Source organism: Zonotrichia albicollis, chromosome 5, assembly GCF_047830755.1.
Source record: "Zonotrichia albicollis isolate bZonAlb1 chromosome 5, bZonAlb1.hap1, whole genome shotgun sequence".
Lineage (NCBI taxonomy): Eukaryota > Metazoa > Chordata > Aves > Passeriformes > Passerellidae > Zonotrichia > Zonotrichia albicollis.
The window spans coordinates 25,738,691-25,751,425 of NC_133823.1; the positions used below are offsets into that span (position 1 = coordinate 25,738,691).

Consider the following 12,735-nt stretch of genomic DNA (forward strand, 5'->3'; position numbering starts at 1 on the left):
AGAAGGTGAAAGGGAAAGGATATGGTCAGAAGCAAGGTGACAGGGGAAACCTCTGTGACCATGCACCAGTGCCATGGGGGTACACCCTGGCATATATGCTCTCTGTGGAACACCACCTTTCCACAGCAGTGTCCATAATGATCAGCCATGCCCTGCTGGCAGCCTCCAACCTCACTACTGCAGAGATGCTGCACCTGGCTCCTTGAGACAGGTGATGAAGGAACCTCTGGATGTTCACTTTTTATCCCGAGATGTTTTTTGAGGGGGGGTCTTCAACTTTTTGCAGTTGTGTAGGCACTGACATGTATGGCAAGTTCACATTTCACAGGGAGCTCCTTTAGAAATCGATCCCTCAGCATCCCTAATCTGATTTGCTTGTTTGTTTATTTGGGAGGCGTTGTGTTTGTGTGGGGGTTTTTTCCTATTTTTTTTTCCTAAACAGCAGGAAGGAAAGAGACCTAGACATGACAAAAGGCAGGTGCACAAAGTGCTGGAGTGCACTGACCCCAACTCCAGGAGATGGCACCACAAACAGCTGTTGCTTGGCTGCCCACCACCTGAAAATGCATCCACAAGCATCTACATCTAGTCCTACACAAGCAGAGACATTAACAAAAACACTCCTTTGTCCTCCACTGTGGCTACATCTGAGTTCAGGTAAATATTGTGTTAAATGTCTCCAAGACCAAGAGAGGAGGGAAACACAGCTGCTGTGGATGGGGAGTCACTTTGAAGTAAGGTCTACCTGGAGAAGGGATGAAGGAAGGAGATGCAAGTCCCCTGGACTCCTTCCCTCTGCAGGCCTTTGTCCTCACAGCCAGCAGCAAGGACTACAGGCACCAAGAGCTCCTCAGGGACCCCAGCTGGGCAACAAATATTAGTCTACTTCAAATGGGGAGCCTGTTGCGTTGCATGCAGAGATGTGAAGCAGATCACTGCCATGAAACAACCTTTGTAGTCTTGGCTGGCACCTCTCAGTTGCTCTTCACAGCCTTTTCTGTGGTGACTCATCAGAAAATACTTTGCGTGCTTGGAACCCTGCATCCTTGGGGCAGCTTTAAAGCATGGGGAAGCCCAGTGCTGTTGTTGGGGCTCTGCTGGGCAGCCAGGCACTGGGTGAAACAAATCAGGCTCTGCATTTTTATTTATGTAACCTGGTTCCTATATATCAGCCATGTGCCAAAGCCAGGTGAACAGGACCAAAATCATGACCAAGAGGAATGCCTAAAAATCCCACCCATAATCACTGCATTTGAAGATGCCACATTGCTGTGTGCTAGCAAAAGCCTCTGCTCCCCAGGCTGGGAAAGGCATCGCAAGCCTTGCCATTTGGAGAGGCTGCTGTGAGCAAGCAGCTCCTGTGGCTTCACCCACTCTGGCACCAGTGGCTTTCAGAGGCAGGGTGTGACACAGCACCCACTGCCAGCACTCCCACCCTGAGCCCATCCCCACACTGACCTCCCAGCTGCTCCACGCCAAGCTCGGGGGGTGGGGGTTCCCACCTTCCAGAGAAGGATTTGCCCCACAGGGATCAGCTCTGCCCCTTCCCTGCCGTCGCCACCGCGCCGCAGCCTTCGTGTCCCCCATCTCTCCCTCCCGCAGGAAGTCCGAGCACTTCGTTGGAAGCTGAAGCTGCTCTCTCCCTCTCACCAGGCACCACCACTGCCCTGCCATCACTCTTACCCATCACCATCCCTTGGTCTGGCTCCTGATTTACAGCAGCAGCAGCCCAGCTGCTTCACTGAGATAAGAGGGATGGATACACATCCCCTTGGAGAGTCACAGAAAAGATGGTCCTGACAAAAGCCTTTCAAACCACCAATGTTTAACTCTCCCTGTGCTGAATATTTCTCTTCTTCCAGACTGCTCCCAGGTGTTGCAAGGCCTTACCAGTAAATCATTGTATTTGACAAACTTGTTTACATTTTTTTCCTGTTTTTACATGCACGGATTTGGGACAAATGCAAGACCATGCAGGCCCAGGTGAGAAAATCAGAAACAATGCAGTGATGTTCAATTGAAAGGTATCAGGACATACAACCCCCCCCACAAAAAAAAAAAAAAAAAAAAAAAAAAATTGACAGGATGAGAGAGTTTTTTTAAGCTAGAAAAGGGCTCACTTGTAAAGTCAATCATTTTATAGCTGTGCAATTATGCCTCTATTCATCTGCAGTAACTTCACCTGGTGAATGTCACATGCTAAATTTTGTTTTGCTTTCACATCTAAGAATAAAAATCCCTTTTTTAACACAAGATCTCTAAAGCATGTTATCTTTCCTGCTCTGAAGTCCTAGCAGAGGATCTTAACCAGATGGCAGCCAGGCAAGGTCCATCTCACATGAAATGCTGACCTTGCCTGGTCTCCTGACCACAAAAAAGAAAATGTTTTTCTTTCCAATTTTTCAGCAAGATAAGTGCTGTGCTTTGGTTTAAATGGCAACCCCACCCCCAGAGAACAAGGATACCACTTTGGTGATGATGACTCAGCCTAAAAAGCCTTACAGAAGAGGAAGCCCTTCATATTTTTGCATTTTATTTCTTATGTTATGCTGCCACCATTGGGACAATTTCATTTGGTCAGTCACAGCACCTTTACAGTTGAAGAGATTCATCTTTATACCCTGGTCAAAGTGTGACTCATTTTCACAGTATATCAAATTTAATTGGGCAGTAATAGTCATACTGCAAGATCAAATGCTTCCAAGTGCAAACCTCTGCATTACGGAGACTTGGAAATTTCCAAAACAAGTCCAGCACTAAAGGCCCTTCACTGTAGCAAACAGTATACAAGAGATGAAACAAGGTGAGGAATCTACTTACCTACTTGACTTTTTTTTTTTCTTCTTTAGGAGCAATTTAAAGATAAATGAAAAAATAAATAAACATAGGTTAAAAAAAACCAAAGTCAACCTCTCTGGGAGTTACTGTTTGTGGGAATGAGATGCTCTTAGCTAGAATCCCAAATTTTGGCAGAAGTGAACTCCTGAGTTAATCTTGCTGGTTTTTGTAAAGGTATGTCAGTAAGAGTTATACTCCCCTTGACCTCTGACCTATGACCCCTCATCTTTGATCCTTGACCCTTACCCTTTACCCCTTATCCTTGGCCCCTGGCTTTTGACCCCTGTCTCTGGAGCCTGGACCCTGACCCTGGTCCCTAACCATCTGCCCTGCCTGTACCCAGACCTGCTGCTGTGTCCTGTGTCCCCAGCCCTGCGTGTCACTGAGCCTGCAAGTGCCATCCCTGCCTTTCTGGGGGCTCTTGTCCTCCTGTCAGGGTTCTGCTGCTGGCCTAGTGCCATGAGGGTGAAAATGGCATCCTTAGGGCAGTGTGACTTTCTACTGCTGTTTTTTTTTTTTTAACTAGAGAGAAAAATTACAGTCTGGTTTAAATGCAGAAGAGCAGAGGAGCCTAGGTCTTGACAAAAAAAAAGCAGATCAAATGCAGAAAGGTTTAAAATATACCCAAAAAAAGTGATTAAAACCAAATAAGGTTAGATGTTGGCGCCAAAACATTGATATGTTTTATTTAATAGTAAAAGAGGGAGGAAGGAAGGGAGGGAGTGACAGGGGTTAGGTAGAAAGGTGTCATCCTTCCAGGGATCCCGACAACATCTCGTTTCTCCCGTCCATCCGGTCTTCTTGGTGGTGAGGGTCCCCCACAGCCAGGGCCATGCTGAAAAGGACAGAATCCAGTGGGATTTGTGCTGACACCTTGACTCACTCAGAAACTGGTAAGTTCTCAGTAGAAAATAGGCCCTAGATGTCACAGTTCTTTATTGCAGATGACTAAAAATGAGAACATGTTATTATTAATTATGTACTATTCAGTGAGGGCTAGGCTGTCTGTGTCACAAGTTAGGTGTGGTACAGGATCTCATTCCAGTTGTGATCTTCAGTTACTTCTCTACCAAACCCAACTTGCACCACGAGGAAGAAATGACAGCTGTAGTAGCTGCCTCCTACCACCTAAGAAGAGTTGGATTCCTTCTACTTGCAATGACTTCGGCAAGGAAAGGGTTAAGCCCCCCAGTGATTTTTCTCTCCAGACTTCCAAAGGGCAGGTGGCATTTCTTTTTTCATGTTCACAGAACAAGTTGTGTAGAACCATTTCCAGCTCCTGCAAGGGAGAATTTTGTTTGAAAACCTAGGAAAAGCCACCTTCGGGAAAATGTAATTTTCTTCCTTTTTTTTTATGTTTTCCAAGTTGCTTTCTTAGGCAAACAAACTGGTATAACGAATTTTCTATAGCTGGCAAAAGCCCATTTGATTACAATGCCCTCGGGACATAGGTATCACAAGGCAAATTACGTTCACCCAGAGTTCCCCAGCTTGAACACAACTGGAGTAAGTACTTGCAAATGACTTTGTAGTCAACACAAAACATCATGTAAATATAGCTTCAGTTACCATATTGAACAGAGCTCAGATAGGAGGAAGGTGGAGGTCCAAAGCAAACCCCAAAGAGTGTTGAGGGATAAGTTTCTGTGTAAGACCGTGGGAAGGATGGGGTTAAGGAGTTCTGGCTGTCACCATCTCTGACAGATTCTCATTCCACCTTGCCTAACTAGCTGTAGCTTCCTTTCAGAGCTGGCTAAACAAGAAAAAGATAAAAATCGATACAGACTAGTCGTTGTGACACTATTAATAGCAAATACAAGGGTGTGCCATGAACAACAGTGTGGATATAGGGGTAGTTCAAGTCTTTCTGAAATCAGCATGCAAGCGTTATCTGCAAAACTATTACAGAGACTTGTATTTTGTTACAAGTACAAAATTCATCAGAAAATAAACCCTCCTGCTTTCCAGCTGGCCCTCAGAGGGTCTGGGTGCAGCTAGGTTTAATTTTTTTGTTATAACCAATTCAGCACTGTAAGTTCAGTTGCATTCAGTAAGATCCCAGAGGCACCAATACAATGGGTCTCATTCACAATCAGAAATTCAGAAATAGTGCAGCTTACCAATGAGACACTGTAATTCTGGTTGGGTTCAGAAGAACTTGCACAAACACAGACTCACCAAAAGTGCAGTTTATTGGAACAACAGATTGTAGATTCTTACGGATTGGCAGTGATGGATTCGCTAGATGTGCAAAGAACTAGAACTAGAAATATACATAGAAATATGCATAGAAATATACATAGAAACAGAAATATACATAGAAATAGAAATACATAGTATAAATAAATACAAAGTACTATGTACAAGTGTTTCCAGATATACTTTAGAGGTGTAAATCTTACCAAAGAGGCATCCCAACTTTGGGGAAGGAGAGAGGAGTAAAGCCTTTGACTTGTCTGCAAAGTGGTCATATTCTCAAACTCTGCCACAGAGGATTTCAAATACCAAATCACATTTTTTTGGAGAAGCGGAAGTGAGAATGTAGTCAAATATTCTGTTAGCTGCTATCACAAAGGGGAAGGGTAGACACTTTATATCTAAATGAGGAATATTGAGAGTTACAGAAAGAGAGATTACAAAGGCTGCATGTCATGGCAAGGGCAGAACAGGACTGTGACAAGTGAGTGTTACTCCCTGTTCCAGCTGGATTGCAGTGATGATCTCACCTTCAACCTAGAGACAAGATAACCTATCACCCCAACGGCAGGCCATCATGCCCATCCCTACAGCACATATTTCACACCACATCTCACCCCTACAATGTGTGAAGCTGTTTAGAGATAATAGATTAACAGATATAACTGTTAAGCTGAACAATTGAATTCATTAATCACTACAAACAATACAGTGCAGCCACAGAGGGTGGGATTTTCCTGAACTCAAATGCAGCAGCCAGCAAGGAGACCAGCAGAGCAGAACCCTGTTATTTGATAGAGATCCTGGAAAAGGGCACAAGGGAACCCTCTGCAAGAGGAAAGAACCCTGGGGGCAAATGCAAGTCATACAGGAATTCCTCTCACCACAAAAACTAAATAATTTAAGTAGTGTCTAAAAAAACCCCATATGAACTATATTACTCACCTAAAGGGAGTTGGTTCAAAGTTCAGCATACTAAAACCTTTGACTAAAAACTGTGTACTAAAAACTGAACTGCTTAACTCTCACCTAAAACAAAAAAAAATTCTCAAATGCTCTCTGCTGCCTGGCTCTTGAAGTTCCACAGATATCCAGATTTGTATTCTGGAAATACCATGGCAGAGCTGAGCACCTCAACATGTATCTGCCACTTAAACTCATGCAGGATGCAGAAACTGTAAAGTTCTGAAGGCTGTGGTACAAAGAGCTTTCTGGGAATGCTTCATCAGCCCACTGAAGATTATCTCCACCACTTCTGCAGAAACTAAATTCCTGCAAAAAATTAATTCAAGGAAGTCCAAATATTACCATGTTCGTAGCCCAGTACTTACTGAGGGGGGAGCAGCAGTATCCACTTTAGAGAATTTCTTTATATTTTTGGGGCAATTGGAAATAATAAGGAAATAATACCAAGTAGTAGGCAGAGTAGAAAAGAAGGCAACGCCACACCCCAATTCTCCTAAAGCTCTGAGAACACAGAAGGTCCTTCAGGTACCACTCTGTCTCCAAGGCAGAGGTAACCTTTACCCAGCAGCTCCCACTGCAAGGCTGAGAGCCTCTCAGCAAGGAGGTGCCCTAAAGGCAGGGCACCAGCAAAGCCATCCAGCTTCCCAGGGCAGGGGCAAAGTGGTCAGGACAAGGCAGCAGCAGCCTGGATGCTGGGCTCTGTGTGTGATGGGCTGCAGCAGCCTGGGTCCTGGGCTCTGTGTGTGTGATGGGCTGCAGCAGCCTGCAGGCTGGGCTCTGTGTGTGTGATGGGCTGCAGCAGCCTGGGTCCTGGGCTCTGTGTGTGTGATGGGCTGCAGCAGCCTGGGTGCTGGGCTCTGTGTGATGGGCTGCAGCAGCCTGCATGCTGGGATGTGTGTGATGGGCTGCAGCAGCCTGGTTGCTGGGATATGTGTGATGGGCTGCAGCAGCCTGGTTGCTGGGATGTGTGTGTGATGGGCTGCAGCAGCCTGGGTGCTGGGCTCTGTGTGATGGGCTGCAGCAGCCTGCATGCTGGGATGTGTGTGATGGGCTGCAGCAGCCTGGATGCTGGGCTCTGTGTGTGTGATGGACTGCAGCAGCCTGGGTAATGGGCTCTGTGTGATGGGCTGCAGCAGCCTGCAGGCTGGGATGTGTGTGATGGGCTGCAGCAGCCTGGGTGCTGGGCTCTGTGTGTGATGGGCTGCAGCAGCCTGGGTAATGGGCTCTGTGTGATGGGCTGCAGCAGCCTGCAGGCTGGGATGTGTGTGATGGGCTGCAGCAGCCTGGGTGCTGGGCTCTGTGTGATGGGCTGCAGCAGAAGCAGCTCAGGCACAGCCTGCCCAGCACAGACAGCCCACACAACATCAACAATGAGAAGCACTAGAAAAACTCCACAGTAAAAAAAATAGGGGCACAAGGGCTGGGTAAATGATGCAAAGCCCATCACCACTGTGGCCTTCAAAGGTAAGACACCTGGGGATAGGCTTTCAGTACAAATATCATTCGGAACTTGGACATGGTAAATGCTCCCTTGGCTCCTTTTATGCATGCATGTGGGATTGAGGTTGAGTTATTTGTGCTCACAACTGGGTCTGAAGTTGCTATGGGATTGCTCCTGAGTACCTAAGTTTGTTTCAATTTATCTCTTTAAATAGCAGAGAGGGGAGTCCAGGTTGTGCTCATGAGAGTGTCTTGTTAGCCTGCATGAGGTGACCTGAGGCTGGTTTCATGTACTCTACCTGACACGTCACTAACCTTACCTGGATGGTAAGAAATATCCTTGCTTTGGTTCAACATTTGGTGTTAAGCTGCCTTGCCAGGTAATCCCAGCTGTAAGGAACTCCAGGCAGCCAAAGTGAGCCATGTGGAAAGTTTGTGTGTGTGAAACAGAGAATGTCTGTGGCAGGGATATCTCCATGTGATAGGAGGCCTTTTTGTTTCTCTTCCTAGCACTTCTGTGGACAGAAACTAGAGAATTTTTTATTTTGTTTTGTTTCTTCCTACATCATGAATGGTGTTCCATAGGGGTATTATGGCCTGCAACTTGCTTCTCTTTTTCTGCAAGGTAAAGGGCACATGGATCCTTGATTTTGAAAACAAACAGTTTTTAAACAGCATGTTGAATGACATCTTAAGTTCTGGAGGCTTTTGTAAAACCTTGAGGGTTTTTTTTAAACTTTACCCCCCCAAATCCTTCAAAACTTTTTTTTTTTTTTCTTGCTGAAGGAGAGTATAAACAACTGATGCTTCAAATAGACAGAAGCACCAGACAGTTACATAAAAACAAACTGCCAGGTCCCTGCATGTAGGAGTGCTGCTCTCAATTCAGTCCTGCCTCTCTGTGCCTGTGCCTGGAAGTAGGTCTCCCCACCCGGAGGCGACAGCAGCTGGGACTAAAAGCCCCAGCTGAAACAGGGGGATGCAGGCGTTGATGATGTGGCCTTGGGCTGTCCTTCATAGCCAGGGGACCAGGTACTTGCAGTCAGACATTGGAGAAGAAGAGCCACAAAGTTTTAAATCTTTACTATGTGTGTGAACAGCTCGAAAGACCTTTAAGTGAAGCTCTAGGGACATATCCTCCTGTCTTAGAGCTCTGAGTACTTCGGTTGTTGTAGACCTGAATAAAGGGGAAAAGTTATGGTGCGGAGAGCATCCTCATGAGGACTTTATGGTGTCAGCTCTACCTGCCACTTAACATCTGGCTGTAAGAGTATTCATTGTGCTCAGGACTCTTCAATATCAAGGGAGAATAAACAGAAACTACACCTACCCAAGTGGTGGGGTGTAGCTTGTCTTCCCTCTAAAGAGCTATTCAGACATCTAAAGGCCAAGGTTTCTCCCTGAGTTCATTGCATGCTCACAGATGAACAGCAAATCTCTCAGATAACACAGACTTACAGTGTTCTGGAAGAGCACAGCGAATTGTTACTTTTTTGAAGCTGAAAATACAGGATTAACCAAGAACACCCTCAGTCGAGCTCTGAGGTTCAATGGTAACATACTGAAAATGGCACCTCGAAAAAATAAGTGGGTTATGGCCTCATTTTAGGGAAATACAGGCAGGGATTCAAAGTGCCCAAGGTAAGGAAATCTGCACTACGATAATTGTTACACTTGGAACAGAAAGGATGATAAACTGCTTTTAACTGCAGTTTGTGAAATAGCCGGTGACACAAAGGGGTCTAAGGCTGGGTGGCCCTAGGTATTAGAGATAAAAAATAAAAATCAGAGCACGTGTGTAGTCATTGGCACTTCTCCAGGGCCGCAATTTTGAGGAGTTGATGGGAGAGCTTTATTCGACGCCCCTGAGCAGCCTCGTGTCCTCGCTAAGGCAGTGTAATAGCTGCTCATCCCAAACCCGCGCATGATCTCCTCCACGCTGCTCCTGAGGCGCTTTGCACACAAAGCCAATTAACTCCATTGTGGGAAGAAAGCTTCGCGGGCAGCGCGGCGGCTCTGGAGCCATCTGAGCACAGAGGCGAGGCTCGGAGCGCGACCTGCCGATACAGAGCCAGGCGAAAATGAGTGTGGACAGGGTCTCTCTCGCCGATGACCCCACGGAGCGCCAGCCCCAGAGCAGGCGGCCGGCGCCGAGCCGAAGGGAGCCCCACACCACGGGCGACATGACCGAGACACCCCCGCCGCCATCACTCCCCCCGCGCCGTCTCTGTCCGGGGAGGCGGGGCCTCTCCCGCCCCCCCGCGTCGCGCGCCCGGCCCCGCCCCAGCTCGCCATTGGTTGTCGCTGGGGCAGAGCGGCCGCCCCGCCCGCGGCCATTGGCTGGCGGCGAGGCCGGGGTTCCCGGATGCGGCCGCGCGGTGCGGATATAAAGGGCCGGGGGAAGGCGGGAGTGGGCGCAGTTTGAATCGCGGCGGGTCGGGATAGGTCGGTGCTGTCGCCCGGGCTCTGTGCGTGCGGGACGCTCTCTGCTTCAGCCTTCCCCTGCGCGGCACTGCGCTCCGGTTCGCTATGGTGAGGAAGCGCGAGGGCGCTCGGGGGACGGGCGGCGGCGGCCGGGGCCGGGCGGGTTCCGTGCTGCTGATGGGGGGTGGAACGCGCGCGGGCTCGGTGGGGGGAGGGCGGGGGCGGCTGGGGGGGTGGTCGCACGCGCTGTGGCGCCCCGGGAATGGGGAGCGGGGGCCGCGCATGCGCGCAGGGAGCGGCCTGTGCCGCGCGGTGCGGCGGGTGGCGCGCACGCGCCTCGCAGCCGCGCGGGTGGCTCTGCGCGAGGACGGGGGGGTGGGGTGGTGGAGGCGCGGAGCGCATGCGCGGTGGGAGACGTCAGCGTCTGCTCTTCTCTTGGCATTGCCAGGCTGGTGGGAAAGCTGGGAAGGACTCCGGGAAGACCAAGACCAAAGCAGTGTCTCGTTCCCAACGGGCTGGATTGCAGGTGAGCAGGGGCTGAGGTGTGCGTGAGTGAAAGTCAGGCGGACCTGTTGGTTTGTTTGTGCAGTGTGAAACCTTCGCACTCTGCAGTCTGGCTGTTGTCTGGAACGATGTAAGGATCGTCAACCAGATATTAGCACACCCGGCCGCTTTTAGACCTTTGCATATCTATGCAGGGAGGAAAGCAATTCCCTTGTGGCCATTACTGGGAATCGTGAAAGTTGCTGATGTGAGTTTGGCATGCAGTCTCTTAACTGGATTCTCAAGTTCTGAAATGCAGCCCGTGCTTCTGCTGCTGGGATTTTGCTGCCCACAGTGTGGTTTTGTGCAGAGCCTTTCTGTCATCACAGCCTGTTCACACTTCTTTTATTTTGCAGTTCCCTGTTGGCCGCATCCATCGGCACCTGAAGTCCAGGACAACCAGCCACGGGCGTGTAGGAGCCACAGCTGCTGTGTATAGTGCTGCAATCCTGGAGTACCTGACAGCTGAGGTAAAAGGCCTGCAAGGGGTGCTAGCAAGTTGGTCAGTCCCCAAAAGGTGTAACGACCAATGCCCACTGTATTTGACAGTTTGGACTGGGTTGTGAACTCTTCATGTGCTTTAAAACACTTTTAAAGTGTCTCAAAGAGCAAAAAACCATGGAATATCACTTCTCTGCATTTCAAGCAGATTCTGCAGTGTGCCTTGTAGAAAAAATGCAGTATTGAAATAACTTTGAGAATGGGCTATTACAGCCTGTCATATCTGCTGTAGAACACTTACTCTGTCATTGGGAAAACTAAATGCAGAGCTCCAAAGGAGGAACCCCTTGAAAAGAGACATTGTTTGCTGTCTTGTTGTCACTAGCAGTGACACTGTATTTGGAGAAGAGAATTGAACAGGTGACAGTGTGCTGTTGGTCTCACTTGATTGTGTAACTGTTGAAAAATGGTCTTGTTTCAGGTCCTTGAGCTGGCGGGAAATGCATCCAAAGACTTGAAGGTGAAACGGATCACTCCCCGTCACCTGCAGCTTGCCATTAGAGGAGATGAAGAGCTGGATTCTCTGATCAAGGCAACAATTGCTGGTGGAGGTATGTCAGTGCTTCCTGTTTATGGGTGCTTGGGTGGCATGAACTGTCACAGACTTGAAGTTAGTTAGTGTTGTCATTTTATTTCAACCATGAAGTTTAGGAAAATTGTTGAAGAAAAATAGCATGGTCCTAACTGTTGTTTTTTTTTTAGGTGTAATACCACACATCCACAAGTCCCTCATTGGCAAGAAAGGACAGCAGAAGACTGTCTAAAGGATACCAGGATTCCTTGTTATCTCAGGACTCGAAGTACTTAATTTGTCCAGTGTTGGTGATTCCAGTGGACTGTATCTGTGAAACACGATTTTGCCTTTTTTTAACTTTGAGAAGCTAAAGCTCCCTTGAGCTTTCTAACAAACCAAATTTCTGCGTTGAAGTCTTAACCATATTTAAGTGTTACCATGGCTTCAAAGAAGCTATTGTGTTTGTAGTGGATTGTAATTGAGCCGACTGTTTTTAGATTGGTTTAAGTAAAGGAAATGTTTGGTTTTGTACAGACTTTTCATGTACTAGAGTGGAAATACTCAATAAATGTTATGTCAGGACTGATTTGTTGCTTTGTCCTGTAAAGTTACACTCTTCCTACTGAACCTGCTGTGTCCTGTGCTGAAATTGTCTTTAGCAGGGCACGTAAAAGGCTGATGTTGTTTAAGGCCAGTTTTACTCAATGTCAGCCTTCACAGGGGGGAGAGGGTCTGTCATGCAGGAGTATAAGATAAGCTGAAGGGATGCTGAAATTCCATGCTTCACATAATTTCGTGTTAGGGCCTCTCTTAACTGTTTCAGCTTGCAAAAGCTTTGGACAGACATCCATGAGAACAGGAACTGTACTGCAGCACCCTTTAAATTGTGCCATGCAGTAGAATCCTCAGTAGCAGTGCATTACAGGGGCGTCTGGGCACACCTTCAGCTGTCCCCCACTCTGCTAGTTCATTTCATATAGCAAAGCCCTGCCTGTTGTGGTAAGGGAAAGCCGCCTTTTGTTAAGGCAGAGGGAATGGTTACTGCATGCAGTTGGGGGTAGCAAGCTCCCTGCCTTCCAGAGCTGCAGTCAGCAGTGAAATACTGCAAATAGACTTGGTTCTGCTGAGAACAGGCTCTCGTGTTTCCCTAAGCTCTTGGAGGCAGTAATCTCTGCTGCAGCACTGTGGCTGGGAGGCGGTGACCTAGATCGGAGACGCCGGTGAGACCTGTGCTAGCTGCGCTCCTCTGGCGCTGCGCTGCTTCCCCGGACCAGCACCCTCCTTGGCGGCACAGCACTCCTTGCGGGCTGGGA

General features: G+C 48.1%; 1 protein-coding gene across 2 annotated transcripts; it reads left to right on the forward strand.

Annotated features, from left to right (window-relative positions):
- Positions 1–9,803: 9,803 nt before the first annotated feature.
- Positions 9,804–12,008, forward strand: H2AZ1 (H2A.Z variant histone 1). 2 transcript variants are annotated; one of them, XM_005484714.3, is made up of 5 exons: positions 9,804–9,972; positions 10,313–10,390; positions 10,764–10,877; positions 11,330–11,459; positions 11,611–12,008. In XM_005484714.3, the coding sequence occupies exons 1-5, from the start codon at positions 9,970–9,972 to the stop codon at positions 11,670–11,672; spliced, it is 387 nt and encodes a 128-aa protein (XP_005484771.1). In that variant the 5' UTR covers positions 9,804–9,969; the 3' UTR covers positions 11,673–12,008. The 2 variants fall into 2 exon arrangements, with proteins under 2 accessions (XP_005484771.1, XP_005484770.1); XM_005484713.2 differs by lacking the exon at positions 9,804–9,972 and having other exon boundaries at positions 10,250–10,390.
- The last annotated feature ends 727 nt before the right edge of the window (positions 12,009–12,735 follow it).